This window comes from Lathamus discolor, chromosome 2, assembly GCF_037157495.1.
Source record: "Lathamus discolor isolate bLatDis1 chromosome 2, bLatDis1.hap1, whole genome shotgun sequence".
Taxonomy (NCBI): Eukaryota; Metazoa; Chordata; class Aves; order Psittaciformes; family Psittacidae; genus Lathamus; species Lathamus discolor.
In genome coordinates, this window is record NC_088885.1 from 102078761 (window position 1) to 102102314 (window position 23554).

General features: G+C 35.8%; 1 protein-coding gene across 4 annotated transcripts in view; it reads right to left on the reverse strand.

Annotated features, from left to right (window-relative positions):
- Positions 1–1814: 1814 nt before the first annotated feature.
- The window catches only part of SOCS6 (suppressor of cytokine signaling 6), a 28877-nt gene continuing 7137 nt past the window's right edge, over positions 1815–23554 (reverse strand). For 2 of the 4 annotated variants that reach the window (XM_065667906.1, XM_065667904.1), the window contains exon 2: positions 1815–6850. In XM_065667906.1, the coding sequence (XP_065523978.1) occupies positions 5118–6722 (1605 nt within the window). In that variant the 5' untranslated portion in view covers positions 6723–6850 and the 3' untranslated portion in view covers positions 1815–5117. Of the gene's footprint in view, positions 6851–15525; positions 15678–16591; positions 16677–22936; positions 23017–23554 lie in introns of those variants that run through there. The other 2 variants (XM_065667905.1, XM_065667908.1) reach the window with 2 other exon arrangements.

The following is a 23554-nucleotide window of genomic DNA, read 5'->3' on the forward strand; positions in this document are numbered from 1 at the left end:
TAGTCCCAGCAGTAGGAAATCGGAGAAAGAGATTTCCTCTTGAATGGCAAACACTATGAATTATTTCTGGTTACTGGTTCAGGACTTAAGAGAATATAGTAGAAAAGTACTTATCAGCTGTGGACAATATGAACAACAATTACTTGCTACCAAGGCTGGGGGTTTTGTTTATTAAAAGCAAACAAACAAACCAGTTATAATTAAGACCTAAGGACCTGTTGGTATTTTCTTGACCTTGAGTAGTGAATCTGTAGGTCCCAACTATATGAAAATGTGAACAGTTGTACATATCTTCTGTAAGACAGAAATTGTTTATCCTTGATCTTCTGGTTTACTTGTGTGATCTCCCACGGTTTAAAATACCACCGTCTTTTCAAAATTAACCTAGGACAGCATCATGGGAATATATGAAGACCACCACCATATATATATATATTATTATTTTAAACTAAATAAGTACTATTCGCTTGCGAGGAAGACAACAGATGGTATACTACCTTTAACACACATCTGGATGAAACTGAGACTTTTGTTACAAAATCCTGTAATTTAAGGAAAAAAAAAAAAAAAACAAAATTATCCAAAAGTTAGTAATAGTCTAATTATTTCCTGCTCTTTTTTTTTTTCTTGCTTTGAAAAGCAGAAATTAATACAATTGGTATAACAGAAATACTGAACAGTCAGCTAGCAAGGGCTAAAAATAGGTAACAATTTAAATGTAACCATTAAAATGTAAATGTTTGTCAGATGCCCAGATTTTACAATGTCACTTTATATTTCTCGGTTTAGAATGTCATTAAGGTATATAACACTCCACAAATGTTTTTGTGAATGAAATTTTTATTTACACACTGTATCCAGAAGCAGATACATAAATCCTTATACAATTATTTTTCAAAAATGTGCAAGAAATTACTATAATTTTGTTTACAAACCAAAACACATTAAAATCAATGGACTTTGGATAATTCACTCTGTGGTGTGCTTAGTACAAATAGTGCACACCAGGTCTGAAGCAGAGAAAAGTGTAAACTACAGCAATCTGGATTGCAAATATTAACTTCATGGCACTCCATCATCACTATAAAAATTCTTTAACCCAACACGTATTCATATAAAATTCTTTAAGATTTTTTCATTATCTGTGTAGAATTTAGAAGTTTCCAGATACAACAATGCCATATTTTCCGTATTATGAACTACCATCTAGCCCATTTTTTGTTTTATAAAGAATGCTTGTAAATTATGTTCTCTGCAGTCATAAAAAGATTTTAAGAAATTGAGTTGGCAATCATTAATTTAGCCATAGCTTAGCTCACAATTTGAAAGTTTAGTAACAGAAAAATATTCCTCATCAGAATCATAGCCCATATATTGCTGGTATGCTGTTTTAAATTTATAATTCCAGTATTCACAAAGACGAAATGCATCAAAACAAAACCTGCACAGCTTTCACTTAGCCCAGCAGTCAATATTCACAGAAAGAATTTGGCTTTACCAAAATGCAAAGTCAGCTCATCTGAGAACAAAGAGTTTAATTGCATTTCTGATCTGTCTGTCAGAAAAACATTTTGATAAAAAGATGGCATTCACTATGTCAGCAGCAGGATAAGTGCTATATCCTTCAAATAGATCAAAGAATACAAATCACTTCCAGGTGTTTGTAACACTGGCTTACAAAAATAAAAAACCAACCAAAAACGAAAACAAACCCACACATGACTTGTGCAAATTTATTTTTCTATTTCCAAATATAAAGTGTTGTTTTATTCTTCTAATTGGTAAAACAATGTTATTAATAACATCAATCGAGATACTCAAAGAAAGAGCTTTATTCCAAAGTTTCATTTTCAAAACATTTTTCCACAAATCAATTGCATTTGAACCCTTAAACTGTTGTGCTGCATAAATAGCCATTTTTCTCCTATGTAAGGATCATAGTCAGTTAGCTTTTATTCCTAGTGTATCTACTTCCAAAGGTCCCCAAAATATCCTCAATCACTTTCTTTTTATTTATCAAGGACACTTTGTTCCCCCAATTTTCATGAAGGAGAAGTCAACACAATTTTTATGGTTACTCTGAGAACGTCTAAATTGTCTCATAACTAAATTAGTTACTTTTATATTAATGTTTATTATAAGAAATTGTAAGTATCTTTAATGTTTTCAAAGTAATTTTTCTGGGTTCCTTCTCCTGGCTGGCCAGTTAACCTCAGTATGAAAAGAAAACAAACAAAACAACCTGCAAGGTCCTGATTAATGAAACCTGTAAAAACAAGTATTTGTGTCTACTTACTACTGATTTAAAGTACTTTGAGCTTAGTAAAAATATCACCATCATTTTTTATTCAGAAGCAATGTGCTACATGGTTCTCACATTCTAGGTCTAAACCACTTTACAGTGTTCCTTTTATGGAAGCTTTACAGTGTGGGGGGGAAATGACAAAGTTAACTTGACCTGAAGAAGTTCACAGATGAAGAACACAGCAAGGAAAGCAATTATAAAACTGGATAGCTGAACCAAAGTGTGTCGGTTTTGTTTTCTGTTTTGTTTGTTTATTAAAAAAGGCATCAACTTGTATGAGTGAAAAAAAAATGAAATTTATAAAGGCATGGGCAAAAATTTAGCATGCGTGTTCTTGCACGTTTTTCAATTCAACAATAAGACAAGGATATTACAGCTTCAATTATTTAAGTTTCAATGCAATGACTGCTAAATTAATGTATGTGGCATAATATAAACAGGTTTAATGTATTCAATAGTGGTATTAAATGGCAAAGAAAATATTTAATATACTATAATCTTTTGAAGATTCTGTAGAATGCATAGGCCCTCTGGCTTGTATGGGGAAAGAATTTTTAAAGTGAAGAAAATGCCAGAGGTTTTCTTCCAAAAGTATGCGTCTGAAATCCATAAAAATTATTTTCTTTTTCCTCCTCACAGCCAGAATCAGAACACTGTACCATACAATAGGTTATTGTGCCTTTTTGAATAAAGTTTGTGATCCTGATTCGGTGATAGGGAAAAGGGCAAATCAGCAGAGGAAAAAAAAGAAAACACAATTCACACTTTCATACATACATCCCAATGGCAGAGCCAAGAAATCACACGTATAGACTGCTCTAGATTTTTTTCTTTTAAAGTTTAAAACTTTATCAGACTAAAGAAGAAATCCTTATTCTCCCTCCCTTAAAAGCAAAGGCATCCTTTCTCTACCTCTGATTTTCTTTTTCTTTTTTTTTTTTTTTTTTAGTTTTTAGTTAAACATTATGGTCAAAAAATAAATAAAAAAATATAAATTTAGTCTATCAATTCAGGCAACCCAAGATGTAGTGCTACTGCACCACCTTGCAGCAATACTGTATTCATTACTAAAGACTCATTTCAGGGGACAAAAGGCCAGGCGAAACAAAGAAAAGAAATGACCTAAACAAGAAAGCTCTATCAAAGATGAACAGCCTCTTCTAAACTGATGTTTAGTGACTAGACACTCCTACCAAGGATGGGGAAGATGACATTCTAAAATAAAAAGTGGGGCAGTCACAGGCAAAGCAAGCCTCCCTTCCAGGCTATGACCCCTTTAACAAATAACAAATAAAAGTGATAGACTCATTGGTGGGGAAGGGGATGAGGGAGAAACCTGAAGCAAAACAGAAAAATGCCATGGATTAACCTTGCATGACAAAAATATTACAGTGTAGAACATGTAATCCCCACTGAACGTCTTTCCCTACAGAAGGTCACAATAACTGTAAGCTTTTCAATGCCAGAATTTTTGACAAATATCATAAACTTTTACTTAATTGATTCAATATTTCATATGTCAAAACATATTTTATGACAACAGACATATCTTCTGTGGTCAGGGTTAGTGTTCATATGTTCTATAATCTGAAAGGCTATGAGAATAGAGATTGAGAGATGCATTTTAAGCATCTTCCATCTTAAATGTCATGTCCTGTTCCTTCCTCCCCAAAGGATACCAAAAAAAAAAAAAAAAAGAGAAAACTATCCAAAGGATATTAGTGTATTACTGCATTTCCAAAATGAAAAAAAAAAACCCAGAAAATAATAAAATTTCAAATAGCTTGAATATATATTGTAGAAATCATCCTATTAGAAGTTTTCCCCCCTTCGCTACAATGGCTTATCAATTTATATTCCCATAACAACAATTCCTAGAATCTTTCAAAAAAAATTGAAAACAAAACCAACCAAACAAAAACCCCCTGGTCCCCCCAACAGGAGGTAGGAGGGAAAAGGACAGAAAGATGGGGACCTGGTAGATGTTAATTTATTTAACTTATGGCATGATTTTAAAGGTAATATTTGACAAGACCAAAATACTGCCATTTCCTTACAGGTACTACACACTGACTTTTTTAAAAGGCCATTTTTAGAAGGACAGAACACTGAGACAAAAAGGCAGCTGAACTAACCTTCTCAAACACAAAAGTGTATAGACAATACAAGGCTGAAGAGAAAGGTGTTTTTTTTTTCCAAAAGATATGCTGCATAACTATGTTCTTATCACACAGCTCTGACTGTAAGTTCTATATTAGGGCATATCTTGTAGAAATTCATTAGGATACTGGGAAATTGTTTTTAAAATAGTAAATTCTGTAATTTAGAATACCAGTATGTTTTTTATCCATGATAATTTTTTTCAAACAGGCTATTTTAAAGCAGGGGGTGGGGGGGGAATCCATTGAACAAGTTTCATTTGAGTTTTACTTATCGTTGAATACACATGAAATGTGCTTTCAATGCATAAAAATCACAGTGGATAGCAGCAAAGGACTTGGGGGAAATTAAGGAGAATCTGATCATTCACATTGTGATTAATCTGCACATTGATGAAAGATAGCTATTTCACACTTCTAAAAATAAACTTGAGATCATTCTTGGAAAAAAAAAAAAAGCTCCCCCAAAATAATACACAACCCCCCCAAAACAAACATAAATCCAAATGCATTACTTCTCTTTTACACACAAAAATGAAATATTTTTATGGCAGCAAAAGATTTTGATAGCAATGAAAGTCTGTAAACTGTAATTCAATCTCTTTTTGTTGTTGTCGTTCCCAAAGTGCAAGATGCAAGATTCCCGTAAGCTTTCAGTAGTGCTTTTCCTGTAAATAATCCTTCATTTTGTTTGGCAAAGGCAGTTTCTGAATCAGGTCTATTCTTGTGTACTGACGTATTACAAAACGACACAGGTATTGTAAAGAACGCACCTGCATAAACCGAGATACTGGATTTGTCAGTCTCACTGGGTAAGTTGCAGATCCAGGCAGGCGAGATCTCGAATAGCAGAAAGCTCCATTTTCAGAGTCCCTGATTGAATGTTCAATTAAGTCAACTATAGATGTATGTCCCTCCACATCTGGTTGTTCATAAAAGCTAAACCTACCATTTGAGTGTTCAATTCTAGTGTGAAGAGTTTTTCCATGGGAACGAAAACTCAAACTTAAAAGATAACGATCATCAGAACTATCTCGAACGAGAAACGAGCCATCAGGCACATTAGCTAATTTTCCCTCTGCCTCCCAACGTGTAATGGGGCCCCAGTACCATCCTTGTTTTGCAAGTTTTTTCAGTTCTTCTGTGAGACTTGTCACAACCATAGGACCACTGTTCTGTACAGAATCATAAACTCTTCCAACTCCCGGGGCAGTGTTAGGATCAAAATTCAAATGGCAGCGCATACTTTCAGCCACATGGGCATCTGTGCCATTCAATCCACTGAAGTTCCTTTGGATTTGATTATTCTGCATTGGAGGTAGCAAAGGTGAGAGTGGAGGGACATCGCTGTGATTAACTCTTGGACTTTGTAACATGACTCCTGTGGTACCAATCAACAAACCATTCACCGTCTGGTCCACAAAGATATCTGGTGCAACGACTACATCCTGATCCACTTGGCTCTCTTCTTCATGGAAAGCATTTCCCCCCACTTGAGAAGAAACAGTTGAAACTTCCATGGGTGAGGAACTATCCAGACAGTAACTACGTGATCCTTCCAAAGGATACATTCCCTCATCTAAAGGCACAGTATACTGAATGTAGTCCTGAGGCATTAATCCAATAACTACAGGCACATGTTCATCAATATGAAGATGCAAGTCCCCGTTCTGAGATTCTGTATTTTTTAACACACTGTTTTGTTCCTGGAACACACTGTCTGACTGCAAGTCATGAAAGTCCTTTCGAACACCATTCAGTGCTGGGCTTGGATTAGAGGAATGGACCAAGGCCTTGACTTTGACTTCCATTTTGATGCAAGTCTCCTCTGAATTTGTAGGTCGAAGAGGCCACGGAGTTGGACTGTAATGGTGATTACGGAGAGAAGTGGATCTCAGAGGTCTTTGAGCTCGCACATCTTTGAAAGTTATTGGAGCAGATGAGGAAGAAAAGGTGTCATCATCTGCGGAGCTTACAGATGGTGTGCTGCCTTTGCCTTTCTGTTTTTGTTTTGCTGAAAGCCTCCTTTTTAACGTACCCATTAAACTTTCACTTTTTGATCTATTTTTGCCTCCTTTTTCATCTTCACTATTGACTTCACAGCTAGCCAAATCTTTACCATAGCAGCTGCCAAACAAGGAGTCATCTTTTCCAAATTCACTTAATGATGGCTGCTGAACCACTACAAAGTCACTTTCATCTTTACTTTTATTTAAGTTAAAGGACTTGCGAATTGTTTTGAGACTAATTTTCTTCATTATGACAAGTTACCAAGAAGTCTGGCTGATCAGCAGTGCTTGTGGTGATATAGCCCTAACACATGCAGAGCAGCTTCTGCTTCATTTATGTGTTTTATCCAGCCTCATTTAACTTCAAGAGCCATTTCCTGAAAACAAATAAAAAACAATTAACTTCACAAAAGAAATATTTTTTAAATTATCCATAAGGGTTTCTCCCCTCCAAACAAAACAGAAATTCCTGCACTTTAAGTAATGGGCATCAAATAGAAGCAAATATAGAGAGCTGACTTGGAAACCAATTAGGCTCAAGGAATTAATCTGATATATCTGCCCTGGAGATTTCCCCCTTTTATTTTTTTTCCTTCTTTCAGCATGCTATTTATAAAATACGCACAGAATGATTGAGGATGGAATGGACCACCAGGGGTCATCTAGTCCAACCTTCCTGCTCAAGCAGGTCACCTAGAGCACATTGCTCAGAAATGCATCCAGTTAGCTCTTGCTATCTCCAGGGAAGGAGGCTCCCCAAGCTCTCTGGACAATCTGTTCCAATGCTCAGTCTCCCTCACAGCAAAGAAGTTCTTCCTCATGTTCAGCTGGAAATCCCTTTCTATTTCTACCCAATGCCTCTCATCCTATGGCCTGGTAGCACCAAGAAGAGTCTGGCTTCATCCTTTTGACATCTTCCCTTCAGATACACATTTATCAGATCCCTCGAGTCTTCTTTTCCCTAGGCTGAACAGGCCCAGCTCCCTCAGCCTTTCCTCCTGTGAGAGATGCTCCGGACCCTTAATCATTCTGGAAGCCCTTTGAGGGACTTGCTCTCTTGTAGTGGGGAGCTCACAGCTAGACACACTACCCAGGTGAGGCCTCACCAGGGCTGAGAAGAGAAGGAGGATTACCTCCCTCACACATTATGTCACACTCATAGGCACATATATTTAATGCATGTATCCAGAATTTTGCTTACATATATATGTGCTTGTATATAAAATTTGCAAGCACAGAAACATCCCTCTCTTTCAGAAGGCTCCTAAAAATCCCCACAATAGATAATAAAACTATAGAAGATACTCTATATATTCTATCCAAGAGGATTAAACTCTAATTATTCCTAAAACATGGTCTTACAAGGCCACACTTTCTTTACACAGGAAAGTTGAGCAATATTCAAATAGCTACATAATTCTAGGAAAACTAACTCTAGTGAAAAGAGACACACATTAACAGCAAAGTAACATCTGGTTCGAGCAAGTCATAGAAGTCTCTTCCTGAACTTCCATACAAGAAAAGTTAATTTCCAAACACTGTTTTAGGTACAGAGGAGGTCAAATCATGGGCTCTCCTTGCCTAGTACTAATAAAGCTTTCTTCCTGCAGTACTTCTGCCAAGAGTAAGTGGACACATCTGCTCAAACACCAGCCAACTGCTCCCACCTGGCTTCTTCCAGAGTCATGTACCCACCGCCTCCACAAATTTGACTTTTCAGCTTGGGTTTGGGTTTTTCTTGTTTTGTTTTGTTGGTTGGTTGGTTGTTGGGTGTTTTTTTTTTTTTTTTGTTATTGTTTTTGTTTGTTTGTTTGAGGCTTGGCTGCAGTGGTTTTGGGGGTGGAAGGGTGGTTTTGTTGGGTTTGTGGGGGGCTTATGTGTTTTTAGTATTAATTAGACCTTCCAAAGCAAGCAGCTCTGTAGAGAGGGGAAGCACAAGAAGAAGAAAAGGAAGTTGCTGCTGCCATAGAAGTAGGTACTACCATTAGTAATAGCCATTATTCCACATTATTCCAACTTTTGTGGTCCTCAAGTACACAAAGGCTAAAGGATCATATCCAAAGTAAATTAAAACACATCTAAGGATTCTGAACTTCAAAATACTTTGAAAAAATTTGAGTAAAGCCCTGCTGCTGGGCAGTTGAACGCTGCTCTCAAACAGCAAAAGGACTAACGCTTGATTTACCTGGATATGTACCCTAGTCCCATCTTCAAATTCCCTACACTATGCATCACCCCACCACAAAGACCCTTTCTGTCTCTGCCATAACCTCTGGCATTTTCCAGGTCCATCTTTAGAGTATCTTAGTCGACTTCCATTTCCTTTTTCTAATTACCAAATTAAAGAGCACCTTCCTTTCTCTCCATGGGGAGAAACTAAAAAATTTTTCTTTCCATAAACTGATTTACTTGCCATCAGCAAAGAAAACATGACTTTAGGAAACAACCTGTTTCCTATACAAAAGACTAAGAACCAATTATTGCTATAAATAAATATTAAAATGTTAAAACCCAGTATTTTATTAGAAGTTTACTGCTTGTCTCCCACTTTTAAGATAATTCCTGTGGTACCAGGAGTCCTGACACCTGAAAAAACATGAAGATTATACTGGGATATGCATATATATTTTCAGAAGTTAAGACACTACTTTTATTTTCCTTTTCTTATGACAGATACATGCAGAACCATAAAATGAAACATTTTAAATTATTGGGCTTAATATGAGCTCCATATGTTTGGAATAATTGGCAAATATAGAAGTACTGAAAATCAAACATGAGCAGAACACATCTAGTGAGTTTTATAAGCCTGAAATTTGGCATACGGGAATAACTGACAATGTACAGTAATTAAGAAAAAGCTACAGATATAGATAAAGGGACAGTTACATATCAAGAGTAGACTTGAAATGCCTTGTTGACCTTCTATTCCTAAACCATTTGGATTTTGCCATCTTACCAATCTGCAGTTTCTTTTCATCATATATAACTGAAATAACCTAACAAAATGAGTGAAAAATTTAACTTCAGGATTCTATGCTGCTCCTAAACTGACAAAGTCAGAGTGCTTGTTCATTTGATAAATTTAACTGTGCCTTTGTGTAAGTACTACCAGAAGCCTGGGAATCCTCACATTAGCCCCACTTGTGAAATCCATGATCTTCTCCAACTGTTTCTGACATCCACAAGCTGATACTATTTCCACTTCATCAGGTATGTAACCCCATCATTGTGGAAATACATCATAATGTTTGCAATTCCTAGCCCTGAAAAAGCAAGCATGAAACAAAGTAAAATCTGCCTTCTAACCTAGGGAGAAAATAAAAGAACACTACCAGGCTGTTGACTGGGGAGAGATGTAAGAGACCCAAACTGTCTGATTCACGATATATTTTTTATTGGTATGTTACAAAAAAAGTAGTTCCCTAGGATCTGGCTGAAGGAACAGCATTTCTTCAGTTTTTCTATAACTAAAAGACTTAACAAGTCACTTAAAAGAACAGGTTTTTTTATCACATACCAGTCTTTCGGTATAAAAATGTATTGCTTTGCAAATGAAAAAGCAGTATCTGAAAATAATCTCAACAGATAAATCTTTATGGCAGCATAGAGAATTAAAAATTTTCTACTTTGAATGTGACTGAGCCTGCTTGAGCTAGTGGTTTACATCTGTCAATCTACCTTAGTGGCCAACGTCTTCATCAAGCAAAACAAGACTGCCCTAATGCACAACTCATTACTTGTATCATTGTAACATTTCATATAAAGAAACAATAAAGGTTTGAAGTTCACATACAAACTATATGAACAACAGACATATATCTAAAAGTCCAGCTCATTCATCCAGGAAAAGATGATAAAAATCTAGTCAATGTTAGGCTGCTGTCAAAGCTCTGCAAAATAAACTGAACACACCTACAAACGAGAGCACACCTCTAAACAAGTTTTCCGCATGAGAAACACTCTACTTTATGATATCTCAAACACATATTTATCCAAGACAGCAGAAAGCAAATATATCATGAAATAAAATACTAATTGATCCAGATACTCTTATTTATTTGCACATACTTAAAAATACAATAGCAATTCTGCATTGTAGATTAATGTATTTAAAAGTACTGTATGACCACTCCTCAACATGATAGACTCATACACTTGCAAGTGTAGAATTTTCTACTGTCTACATCTAGAAAAGCTGAAGCAGAAGAGCCCAGCATGCACCCCTTCCAGAAATGCATTAAAACAAGCTATTCAACTTCTTCACAACCCTCAGCACTGCAATAGCTTTGCTAGTGTTCTGTATGCATTATAGCATCACTGAAGTCTCCCACTGATGGCCTCTTCCAGTGCCATCTGCTGTACAGTGAATTTAGACAGCCTAACTAGAGACACCTCCAGAAATTCTTCTTGCAGCTATATGTGACTAAAAACAGGGTCTGAACTATGCCAATGTACTGCCAAAGCCTGGTAGCTATGTACACAGTAATACCTGGAACATACATATTGAAAATGGGAGATTAATCAGACCCAAAAAGAGAATCTGATGTTGACACACAGATTAATGAGGCAAAATGAAATTCTGCCTTATGAATTGTCATTACAAGTTCTGCAGGTTGACAAAACACAGGCCTCTAGACAAAAAACTACCATATTGCCAGACTGCCAGATTACTACCCAGCAAACAACATGGCCCCCTCTGTGCTTATAAACATAATCATAACTAAATTCACATGCCTTATTTTGAAGAATAACAATATATATTAATTACATATAAATGTGAAAAGAATTAAAGAAAAACCTTACAGGCTGCTTTTCTGAAATCTGAGGAGCAGCAATGCTGTGGTTTTAAGCAGATTTATGAAAAAATGCAGAAGTTTTAAAAATGTAAATCCATTTGTGGAATCCAGTTTGAATAGTCAATGGTTTAGTCAGTTTGATGCTACAAAACATTTTCAGCATATGGCTATCTCAATGCAGTATTCACAAAAGTACATCAACGAAAAGTTTGATTATTTGTATTTATATGGCCTTTATCAATTTCTTATTTTTTTCACACCTTCAGGTTAGGTGTACTCATTTCCTGAGAAAAAAATACTATAAACAATGCTGCCAGAATACACTGCTATAGAAATAAAACAACACTAACTCTAAAGAGTCAGGACAGAAAACATCATACTGGAAACACACAGCAAAATACAAGTCACGGTTGAACGAAGAATCACCTTTTAAAAGTTTAATAAAAATACCATTATAAAATGGCTTGGAACTATTAATCAATGCTGTTTCAGATAACTTAAAGATTTTCCTATATAAATTACATCATTAAATAAATGTTAATCTGCTCATTTATTTCCATAAAGTGATACAGTGGAGCACTGAACTATTCCTGAAAAGTCTGGCTGTTCACTAGAAATACATAATCTTCATTCTTATACTGAATCATAGTAAGATCTACATAATTAACAACTTCAACTTCTGCATTTTTAACATAATTACTTATATTAAAGAAAATAACTAAAGATACCTCGAAAGATAAAAAAGTTTCTGCATTCCTGGGGCATGACAAGCAACAGGTTCTCATTATAGTCAGATAATGAAGCCTAGTCTAATTATCTGCAGAAGTATGAGGTGTTGTTCCCCTGCTGCCTCCAAACTTTTGCTGAAATATATTCATACATTACTCAGAAGGGTGTTTCAGAAACACCATTTCAAGGTGTACTGGGTTCGGCACACAGGGTAACACCGATTTCAAGTGCTACGTTTCAGAAATTCCTAAGAGTCTAAATTTACTCCAGAGTTCCTAAATCTGTGTATGTAAAATTATTAAGAAGTTGTTCTCCATACCTGATTTTACTTCAATAAGTAAAAAAATCAAGTCTGGATCACTGGAAGTTATTTCTTCAAACCAGTAACAGAAAATACTAGCTCAAGATACTTCCTGCCATGTATTTACAGTTTCAGTCTATATGAGTACAGAAACTACACATAAAATACTCATTAAGAAAGATTAAATATCTGTTTCAAATGTCATCAGTTTCTGATAGAACATATAGACTACATTCAGCTTTCTCGCTATAGATGCTGTCAGCATACTTAAGATGGTGAGCTTTTTCCTTTCCCAGAGCTTCAAGTAAATTCCTTCACTGTATTACTCTAATATGAACAGTCTTTAAATTAAGTAATCTGAACCTCATTGCATAATCTTGTACCTTGAAAACAACAAAAAAAGATGGATGGTTTTAGTAGTGGCTTGCTGATGAACATTAATGTAAGACTGCAGATTTCACAAAAGCTCATCCTCTCCTGCACACCTGCTTTTCTAGAGCGTGGAGAAACTCAGATGTACACCTTTGTATAAAATTGCAATAAGGTAAAAGACAGAAGAGAAACTCATCTGACAGTACTTTATACTCATAACAATTCAAGAGTTCTCAAAGACTCCTATTTTTAAACTAACTAATCAAAGACCTGAACACTGAGTAGATGTCATTCACCACAAATTTAAACTTCTACCCTCTAAAATTTGAACAGCCAGGGAAAGTACTGTCAGCTTCTCTAGAGGCCAATATAATTTAATAGGCATTACACAGATTACAATTCAAAACAAACAAACAAAAACAACAACAGTAAGTCATGTCATTGCTTTTTTTCTTGTATTTTTTTTTTTCTTCCTTTCCCTCCTTTTACAAAGCTTAAAGGAAAAACATTCTATGGGCAATAATGTTCTAACAACATACAGAGTAACCTTAATCACAGTTAGCAACCTTTAGCAGAGAATAAGTAAGGTATGCCTTTGGTAATAAGTAGAAAAGTAGGATAAGATAATAATAATGGGATTTTTCTTCACCATTAATAGAATAAAGCCAAAGAAGTCTGTATACCTTGACTAATTGCCTCTGGCCTGCTGTTGAAAAAAGATGCTCCTTAACATATGGATTTCCCTGACTTTTTTGTGTTTGTTTTTTTTTTTGTTGTGTTTTGTTTTGTTTGTTTTTTTTTTTTTTTTTTTTTTTTTAAAGCACTACTTAATCCATGGCTGCTTGCAGTAGGTCCTGTTCTTCTTTCCCATATTTGGTTGCAGGACAGAATATTTCTATCTGATTGGTAGTTTTCCTCTGGGGAGTAAGTGAATGGTGTTAAATGGCATCTCTGTATTACAGTTCATCTGTGTATATACAGTCTCGTAACTACAATAATCTCATCACTACAATGCAAAAAAGCAGCTACTAACACTAACAGTGCTCTCCCAAGGTTGCATCTCACTTACACAAGGATGGCTGACTAGGGTGCACATCTGCTCAACAGCTACTACAGGCACACTAACTCGGTACTTTAAACTGAAATCAGCACCAGCTTCTATCAGCTGGTGTCAGCTCAAGAACACGGACAGCATCATACCACCACTGTTGCTTTTGGAGTAGGAAACTCTGAGGGACTTGGGTGGATGACAGCCAGAACAGTAACCACTTCGACCACTCTTACTACATCTCTCAGCAACTGGGAATCAACAGGGAACCAAGCAGATTGTATTTTTTTATACATTTACTAAAAGACTGGCACAAGTACCACCTTTCATCATTTTCTTTTGAATAGACATCTGATAACAAAGTATACGGCTTATGAATTTTTCAAACATGCTGAAAATATACAGGGAAAAGAAAGTCACAACTTGGCTCTAAAGATCCTGGTGAATTAGCAGTGAGGGAAAAAAGAGCAAACAAAAATGACCCAGAAGATTTCTATATGCCAAGCTACTGAAAAAGAGAAAAGTGGAATATTTTTGCTGAATCAAATGAGAGAAGTCACTTAAAAAATCTGCTATGTGTTTCACTGCAGGAAAGCGCATCCATTGAGTGCAAATAAACCTTGTTTTTTCTTTTTCACAGCTGTGAAAAAGCAGACGAAGAAGGAGCATAAAGTTCAGTCAGACTCAGTTTTCATTTCTTGCTATTTTACAAGACTGCAGCAGCCAGTCTTGCAGCAGGCTGTCTGTCAGCAAAAATTAAGTTTGGCTTCGTAAGCAAAGGTTAGACTTCCTGAGAGATGATGTATGAGAATTAATTTCTGTCTAAGGGTCCAGCATACCTCTCTGTCCTGAAAGAAGGCGGATACACTGAAATGTTTCTCCTCCATTGCAAGGTATGGTAGTACCCACAGCATGATAGCAGGGAGGACTTACTGCTTATCAAACATATTTATGCAGTCCTCATACAGTTATTAATTATGTTATGTTAGGAGTCTGAAAACTTCTAAGACTACAATGCTCTACACAAAGCAGTTTCTCATTTAGCAAGAAGCACCAACACAATGTTCTGTAAAAAGGAATAATTTTGTTTAACAACTTTGCTCTAAGATTTTTGTGAAGTTACTTGCAGAAACCAGTATACAATTTACAGTAAGAAACTGCCTTCAGCAAAGAACAGATTCTGTGCCTACTTACTTGAGAACAACAGAAACTTGAAATTAATACAGTGAAAATGAAAGGAAGAATGGGAAGACATTCCATAAGAACAAAAATTTCCACTTCTGCCTAATGCTTAAACCCTGGAACATGTGTTGAAAGGAACATTACCTATCTAACTGTACAGATACAGACACTAAGACCCAATTTCTGAATCCCAGTGTATTTAAAAATGTAGTTTTAGAAATGCTGTCCACCCATCTAAAGCATATGCCAGAAAGGCAGAAATAATAAAGCAGACCATTCTCTCAAAGTGACTTCTGTGGCCAGCAATAATCTGGTGTTCTTTTAATATTAGTGACTAAATAACATAATTGTGAGAAACGGTTTTCCAGCCCTTCCAAAAAAAGGGAAGAAAACACTTAGCAGACATGCAACAGCTGAATATTACCACTTCATGTTGACTTGTACTTATGTTAGTTTCGCTTTCAAAGTTTATGTTGGGCCACTTTAGGCTAGCATTTCTACAGCAAGCAGAGAAACACTGTCACTGTGGCCAACTTCCAAAACACAAAGAAGTCAGCTGAAAAGGGCCTCCTGCTGACAGATATTTTGATGAAGAGACATAAAACAGGTACCATGAATTACCTTTCTTACAGTGCTGTCAGGACATTCAGCTTCTCAAGCCAATCTTCTACCATGGATACACCCTGCAGTTACAGGGCATGTACGAAATGGGCAATACAAAAATACACCTCCAAGTTAACACATGTACATGCATGTCTGCATGGAGAATAATGCTAGAAAAGAAAGGAAGACACCGTGAGGGAAAGAAAGAAAAGACAGGAAAAGTAACAGAAGGAAAAGCCCTGTACCATATTTCTGCTGAAAACAGGTTTACACAGTATCACCATATACTTCACTATACTAGGAATAAAAATTGAGTATTTTTATCTTTTTCTTTTAATATTGCCGTTCTCCCTAAATTATTATGCTGTTAATTTCTTATAATCATGTTTGCTCCTGTCTAATTAATCTGATGTGAAAATGAAAATAGAGGAAGTAGCTTTTACACACTATAGCACCAAGCATGACTGATAATTATGCATTCCTTAAGGTGCAACATGGGATACTCTCTTTTTGAGCAGCAGAAATCAAAATCTAAGCAACACATCAGGAGAGCTAGAGAGTTATATTCACAGAAAAAAAAAAACCAAAAAACACAAAACTTTTATTTTAAACATTTTCCTAGCCATGCTATCATGCCAACAGGTGGCTTCACAGCACATATTTGTAAAACTGGTATCTTGACCAACAAGCAACTGCTCACCTTCCCTATTCAATTTATGCTTACTTGACAATCAGGAACATCTAATTGACCTTTTTTTCTACAAAAAACATTCACCTGGCATCAAAGGTATGCAAAACCAGAAAAAAGATTTTGTACAAATTAAAATTATTATTTTCAAAATATCCAGCAGAAAAAAACCCCACAAAACGTCTTTGTGAAAATACCCCCCAAACTTAATTATTAAGAACATGCTTTTCTTCAAGCAATAATCCAAATTTAGTTATCTTATTTCACTATTAACAAAAGAAATATTGTTAAAACTGTAAAAGCTAAATTTATTAACACAAAGCCATCTAACATATACACAAGATGGAGCAAAAGCTGAAACAACTTTTTAAAATAGAGACCAGTCTGCAAACTCACTATACAGAAGATTCCGCTTCACCATACGAAGCACAGTCATGCTCTACAATTGGAGGACCTGTGCTTGAAGTAAGAGTCATTTTCCTGTTCTGCTTGGCCTAAACAAACTACAGTACACTGCAATCTTATACTGCTTTTGTACCTACCATTCTGCCTTGGATCTCATGACTGATGATGGTCATACCTGTGGCTTCAAATTAACCTCAGCTGGGTTAGTTTCTGACTGGGGCTAAATTACCCTTTAAATTTGCATGACCAGGTAAGATCTCAGTTCTTTACAGCTATCACCCTTCCACTTTTACCATGCTATTTTCAATAACAATAAAAGCTTTCTTTCATTAGAAGGTAACACTCTACCCTCTCAATTTAAGCTAAAATGCAGCAATCCTTTATAACACAGTTAACCCTTTACATAAATGGGAGGATTAAGCTGACCTGTTTATGGTCTGAGAGGAAAGAGAGCATAGCACCTCGATTAAAGAGAAATAAAGCAGAAAGATAGCTCTTTCCCACAGCATCTGTATAGCATTCACACATACATGCCAAGGAGTAAGAAGCAGTTAATAAGGACATTCCTCAGAATCACAGAGAGGAAGAGACTGACCTCTAGTTTTGGAGTTTCTTCACTAAATTATCAAAGAAAAAAAAAAAAAAAAAAGCAATGTATTTGCTAAACGGATGCCACAAAGATCCACTATTCTCCCCTAGACCATATGAAAAGATTTAATGTCAATACTGCATAATACTTGCCTCATATCAAGGCATTTGGCTGCCATACAGCTCAAAGATTTAATAAGTTTCAAAACCACAGAGACTCCTATTCCATCACTTCGCTTTTTTATACACATTTTATACACATAAATCTGCTAGTATATTTAATTTCTAATAATGGAAAATTCTGTCAGAAACCCAACACCTGGTTATTATACTCATTTTCCAGGAATGTAATGTGAAAGAAATCTCATTTTTGTGAAATTCACATAAATTTTATTCATTTTTTAATTAAAAATAGTAACATTTTTCAAAATTAATAACCAATTGCTTTATTACAAATGCACACCATTAACACAAACATAACTTGCGCATAATACGAAAGTATATGCTCCCATTCTGTATAACACATTGAAAGAGAAAGTGTCACTCAGTGAAACATGAAGTACCTGGGATGAAAAAGCATTGGTTACATTTAAGTAACAATTCTTTTTAGTTGAAGACCTTTCCATCTTTAAAATAACAACTAGATAAAATACTGTAATATAGTATCTCATCTAAAGTACAAGCTGCTACTCAAGAACCAGAGCTCCCTTCTAAACAGTTCAGTGTTAAATTCACATTCAAAGACCCCAGTTTGTTTTAGCATTATTTCATATAGAAACAAACTCAACCAAGCAAGGCTCTTCCTGCCTGTATGCCCTGCAGCCTCTTCAGAACTGCCCAATAAAGTTTTATCAAATAAGCAGACAAGTAGTGTCTCAGCTGAGGGAGCAGCCATAGCAAAAAATTATATTTTATATCTATATATATATATATAAAAATCTGCATGGACATTTCTAAATACAGGAAAAGCTTTCTCTGGAACTCAAAACATTTCTAAATACAAGGAGGAAAAGCGGCATGAAACAATTTTATTCCTCAGAGACACCTTTCACATAACTGTTTCATTGTAGCAGAAAAACTGCTTATCTCCCAACTGCCCATATCCCAACTATGTTCTTTAGAAGCAAAAGAGGTTTGTTACTATATAATGTGGTATTAATTTCCCATTACCAGTTAAAACCAATACTTTTTATATCACTGTAATAAGAAATCACTATCAAAAATATTATAAATGAAAACCATTTTCTATGTATTACATCAGTTCAAAATTTGAGATTATTCACAAAGTGACCGCTAAATTCCAGAATCAGTTTTACTTTTTCAAAAATTCACTAAAATAATCACACACAATTTCTATCACAAAGGAGTAAAATCCTTTGTGTTTTCCCTCTTGAACAACAGCATACTGAGAAAAAAAAAAAAATCATTTGTATCCTTTATCTGAACTATTTATATAGGAAAAATACTAAATAATTTCATTAAAGTTCAAAGTTCAATAACTCAAAAGTTGAGAAAAGCCAGAAGGGTTGTCTGAGCAATTCTCTTCTCCATCCTGCCTCACATACGGGACTATAATGTTTACACTAATTCTACCCTTCACCACCCTTTAAAATGTATGGTCCTATCACCTACAGTATACTAATTAACATCCAAGTTCCAGAACTCACAGATATAATTATTGGCTTCATTAAGGAAATTTTTGCTGTCTCTACATCTGACACTTACATGCTAATGCTCAGGCATTCAGTGCTCTATTCAACACTTTAGGAGCCAGAACAGATTGCTCAATTTTATACCTTTACACTTTTTAAAATGGATTCATAAGCTGAAGTTAGGGTCACTTGATTCAAAACATGAATTCTGATTTTTTTATGATGCAGAGTGATGGCAGAGGTGGGGGAGGGGGGCGGGAGGTGTGGTGGAGAGGGAGGTGTGGTGTAACCTGCTGGGTTTTTGAGAAAATGGGTATCTACTTAAATCCTCTCCAGGTAAAAGTACAAGACGACAACAGAACCAAACAAGTTTAACTCCAGTAGCTGACTGCAACAGTAAACTGCCACCCACTGAAGGAGATCGGTAAAAGCTGTGGTCCCTTTCAGGGATTTGCTGTCAATGGAGGAGTAAGCTAAACCAAGTCCTTGGAGGTTCATCATCCTGTGGGCACATACCTAACTTTTCAAGATACCTTCTATCACAGTCCTCTATTGAGTCATGATTCAACTTCCTGACTTTCTTTAAAGGTTACAATTTGCCAGATATTTTACAAAGTCTTTTCAGCCCAACTGTTTCATTTATCAAAGCAGTAAGTAAATGAATCACATCCTATAGTACAAAAACATACCAGGTAGTCAGATAACAAGCAGAAGATCCATCAGTGGTATATATCTCAAGGAGTTAGAAAGATGAAGGGGGAGGGTAAATACCAGTTATGGAGGAAGGTAATAAAAAAGAAAATTAAAAAAATCCACTCAGACAACCATAGAAACCCCAGAACCAAAACACCCTTCAAGACTAGTTCTAAACCACTGGTGAAAGCACAACTTGCAAAGAATGTAAATTCAGACTAACAATTAGGCCTACAACATTTCTCCCCAGAGTTTAAACCCTGAATGACACAAACTCTGAGTCTGCTAAACTGGTGACGGCAGTGGGGCACAGAGTATTCTCACAACTGTACCACATTCTGGTTTTGACAAAAAAGATCACAGGCTGATGACCTGCTTTCTAAAAATACAAATCAAACCAAAGTACATTTTGACAAACTGCAAAGGTCAGAACTACAACCAGTCTTATAAATAGAGGTAAAACATCTGATTTTTTTCCATGTTAAGATCTGGGAGGGGCAGGGGCTCAGTACCTATGAATAAGCAACTCCTCTAAAAAAAAAACAACAGCATTTAGGGCACCTTGAAGAGTCAGGCTCCACAGACTTGAGAATCTTTTACTCAAAATATTGCTCATCAAAACCCTTCTCCCTTTCACATACACAGAGCTGCTTAATCTATAAAGTACCAAAGTTCAGAGAGATTATTATTACTATCACTATTAAAACCTCTTCAGTAGCCCTTAGCCTTATTTTTTGCATTTAAAAGCAGGAGTACAGAACAGCATCAAAGCCTACCTCATGGGTACGCATTCACCTAGCTCCTTAGGCATGTTGCATGACTGCCCATCATCACCCCACAGAATCATGCTGCATAAAATACACTGGCAACCGTTTTTCATGGACATCACGAGAAGTGGAAGAATGATCATAGTATCCCTCAGGATCACATAAGTAGACTGCATCAATGGAAATCAAACTACAAATTCTAGCAACTTGGATAGTGGTCCCAGCCATTGTGGAAGGGAAATTCTTACTCATTCCTGATTAAGATACCTTACACTTTGCAACAAGTTTCAGATGCAGGATGAACTAGGTCAGAAATTCAGTCCAAGGTTTTTCCCTCTCCAAGGCAGTTGCTTACTCCACTGGATGAGAAAACAGACCATCTCTATCCCTTTCTTTTTCAGTTCAGTTAATCTTCTGTAGAAGAGCTTTAAAAGAAGGAATAGAGAATTTTTCACACCACAGAGCAGCCAAAAGGCTGGCGTTCAGGGTAATCCTCATACAGAAAGGATAGAAGTGGAGAATCAACTTGGCTCTTACATTTTGAACGAGGGCTCTAGCTACGAAGCTGTTACATCCTGTATTTTACATCACTGAGAAATGCAGCCTGTACTGCTTGCAGTCTGTGAAACTTGTACATGTAAATGACAAGGGAATTTTTTAGCTATATACTTTCGTATTTTATTTCATTGCAGATAAATTTTGTCCATCACATGGATGCTAGGCCAAATGTCCACCTATTACTTGGTCCCCAGTAAGTAACTGTGACTATATACTTCACTCACATGCTCTTGGAAATCTGCTTAAAAGGCAAAAGAGCATTTAATACCAAAAGTGTAAGGAAGCCACTCTTACACAGTTATATTTGCAACTCATTTCTATTCTGGAACACCTATACTATTTAACAAGATGCAATTCGACTGAGATCAATACTGGTTTGATCTAGGCTCTGATAATACTTAACGGGAAAATTTAATCTAAGGCACAAAGTTTGCATAAATAATGTTATCAGAAAAATGTTATTAATAACTCCTTTCCAATTGAATGTACTTCTCTCTGTCACTGTTAGTAGCGAAGCTTTTCCATATAGTCAAATAGATTTTTAACTTCATTGTGCCTTCAAGCAGCTATAGTTTAAGTTTCAAAGAAGCACCTCATCCAGAAAAATAGTGTTTCACATTGTTTAAATACCTTAACACAATCTTGCTGGATATATGCAAATCCTAATATTAGTGTAAATATTCTAAAAAGAGGTTTGATTAACATTTTTATGTTTTTTTAAACTAAAGTCCAATTTTATTTTTTCATGAAATAAAAATTAAAGCTTTAAGTAACTTAGTACCTCATACTGATAAGGAAACCATATTTCCCACTACCACTACATAAAACAATTGCATTTTTAAAGAGAAAAAGTTAACAAACACTGAAAGAGTTTTTTAAACAGTTGCAGTCAAAACTTTGTACAACACAGAAGCAACTTAATCTGGGAAGTTAAAAAAATTAATTTTAATCAAATTTTCTGAAAAACTAATAGTACATGCAAATTTAGTAGGCTGGATTTATTTGGTATATTCTGAAGTGAGAAAAAAACACTTTTGAGGGATACAAGACATACTGCCTTTCAACAATTAATCTGAAAATAAATACTAGCATCCATTTTGTTTTAGACGTCTATTTCCCCACTATTTGTACTTAAATAAATGCTTATCATAAAACTACTGGCTTTGATAATACTTGAGAAGTACACAAGTTCCCTATGGCCTGCATCTTCATTTTTGAGTACTACATTATTTTAAGCTTCTCTAAATTTGGAGGGGCTAGAGCAGGGAGGCATGCACAGGCAGAAGCTTCACTCACTTTTCAACACTAAGCATTGACAGAAAGATTTTAACAGAGTTACTCACATGTTCATCCTGATGAACCAATACTGAAGTAAAACAATAATACAACATTTAACACTTCACTACTGATTCTGAAATCAGTTTTGGAATCTTCAGAATCAGAAAATGTTCTTCATACAATACTGCCACAGAAGAGTCACATATCATCAGATTTCTTAGGAGCACAGCACACAAAAACAAGACAAGAAGGCTCATAATTCTGTCCTCTTTTCCACTATTACAACTCTAAATTATTTTTATTGCAATCCTTATTTCAATATATTCTATTTCCAGTACCCCCAGCATTTTATTTCCTCCTTTGGACTTTATGTGATTCATAAGCGAGCATGTCAATTGCTAAATAAACTTAAGACAGTTTAAAAGCTTTCTAATCCTCAAGAATGAGACATTTGAAAACAATCCTTCTAAACTGTTGTGTTCTTTTAAATGCATATTCTTCACTTAAAGAAAGTTGGTACCTGTATCAAACCACATACAGAAGATTAGGTTACGATCATTTGTCAACCTCAAATCTAACTGATTTTATACATGGAATGTCAAACAGTATTGGCTATTGAAGAACAATCTTGCATGGTCAGTGAAACAGAAAGCAGGGTTTAGTCTACAGAAAAGCCAGCACAACAAAACAAAACAGGACAGGGGGGCAGAGAAAGAGGACTTCCTTCTTTCTGTTTAAAGACTGAGGGATCTTCAGTCAGGTGGATTTCCTAAGAGGAAATCTTATTTCTCACAGAGTACCTCTTGTAATTAAGCGGATGCTGCTGGAACACACTCCAGCAGTAGAACCTGGATCAGTCGAACAGAAGTTGCACCCAGTGTGTGCCCGCTGGCTCCTGGTGCATTCATCCTGGCTGTCCCTCCAAGGTCTTAGGACCTGTTGCAGACAGTAACCCAAGCTCAGCATTTGGGGAAGCGAGACTGTAAAATACTATTTATTTAAAATATTTCCCTTCCCATTTTCACTGGCAGGAGGCCCAATAAGAACAAAGGGTAAACGCATTATCTTTTTTATGGTTTTGAGCCCATGCATAACATATATGGGAAACAGGAGACCTGGCTGTGCTCGAAGAACTGTCAAAGACACAGGGAAACACACCTGAACAGAGAGTATTATCTCCATCTAATCTCAGAGAATTAATATTTTGTTTCCCTTAAAACAGAAGGTGAAACATTAAACAGGTTTTCTAAATTGACTGATCCTGAAAAGGGGTGCTTTTAAGAAGGCACATAAATTAACCACACTGACCAGGAGAACGGAATTTTTACTGTGTAGGTGAAGCTGCTTAGCCATCTTTTTTATGAAGTCTTAATTTCTCAGATTTACAAGAATACACCAGTTCTGAAAAAGCTTACTCT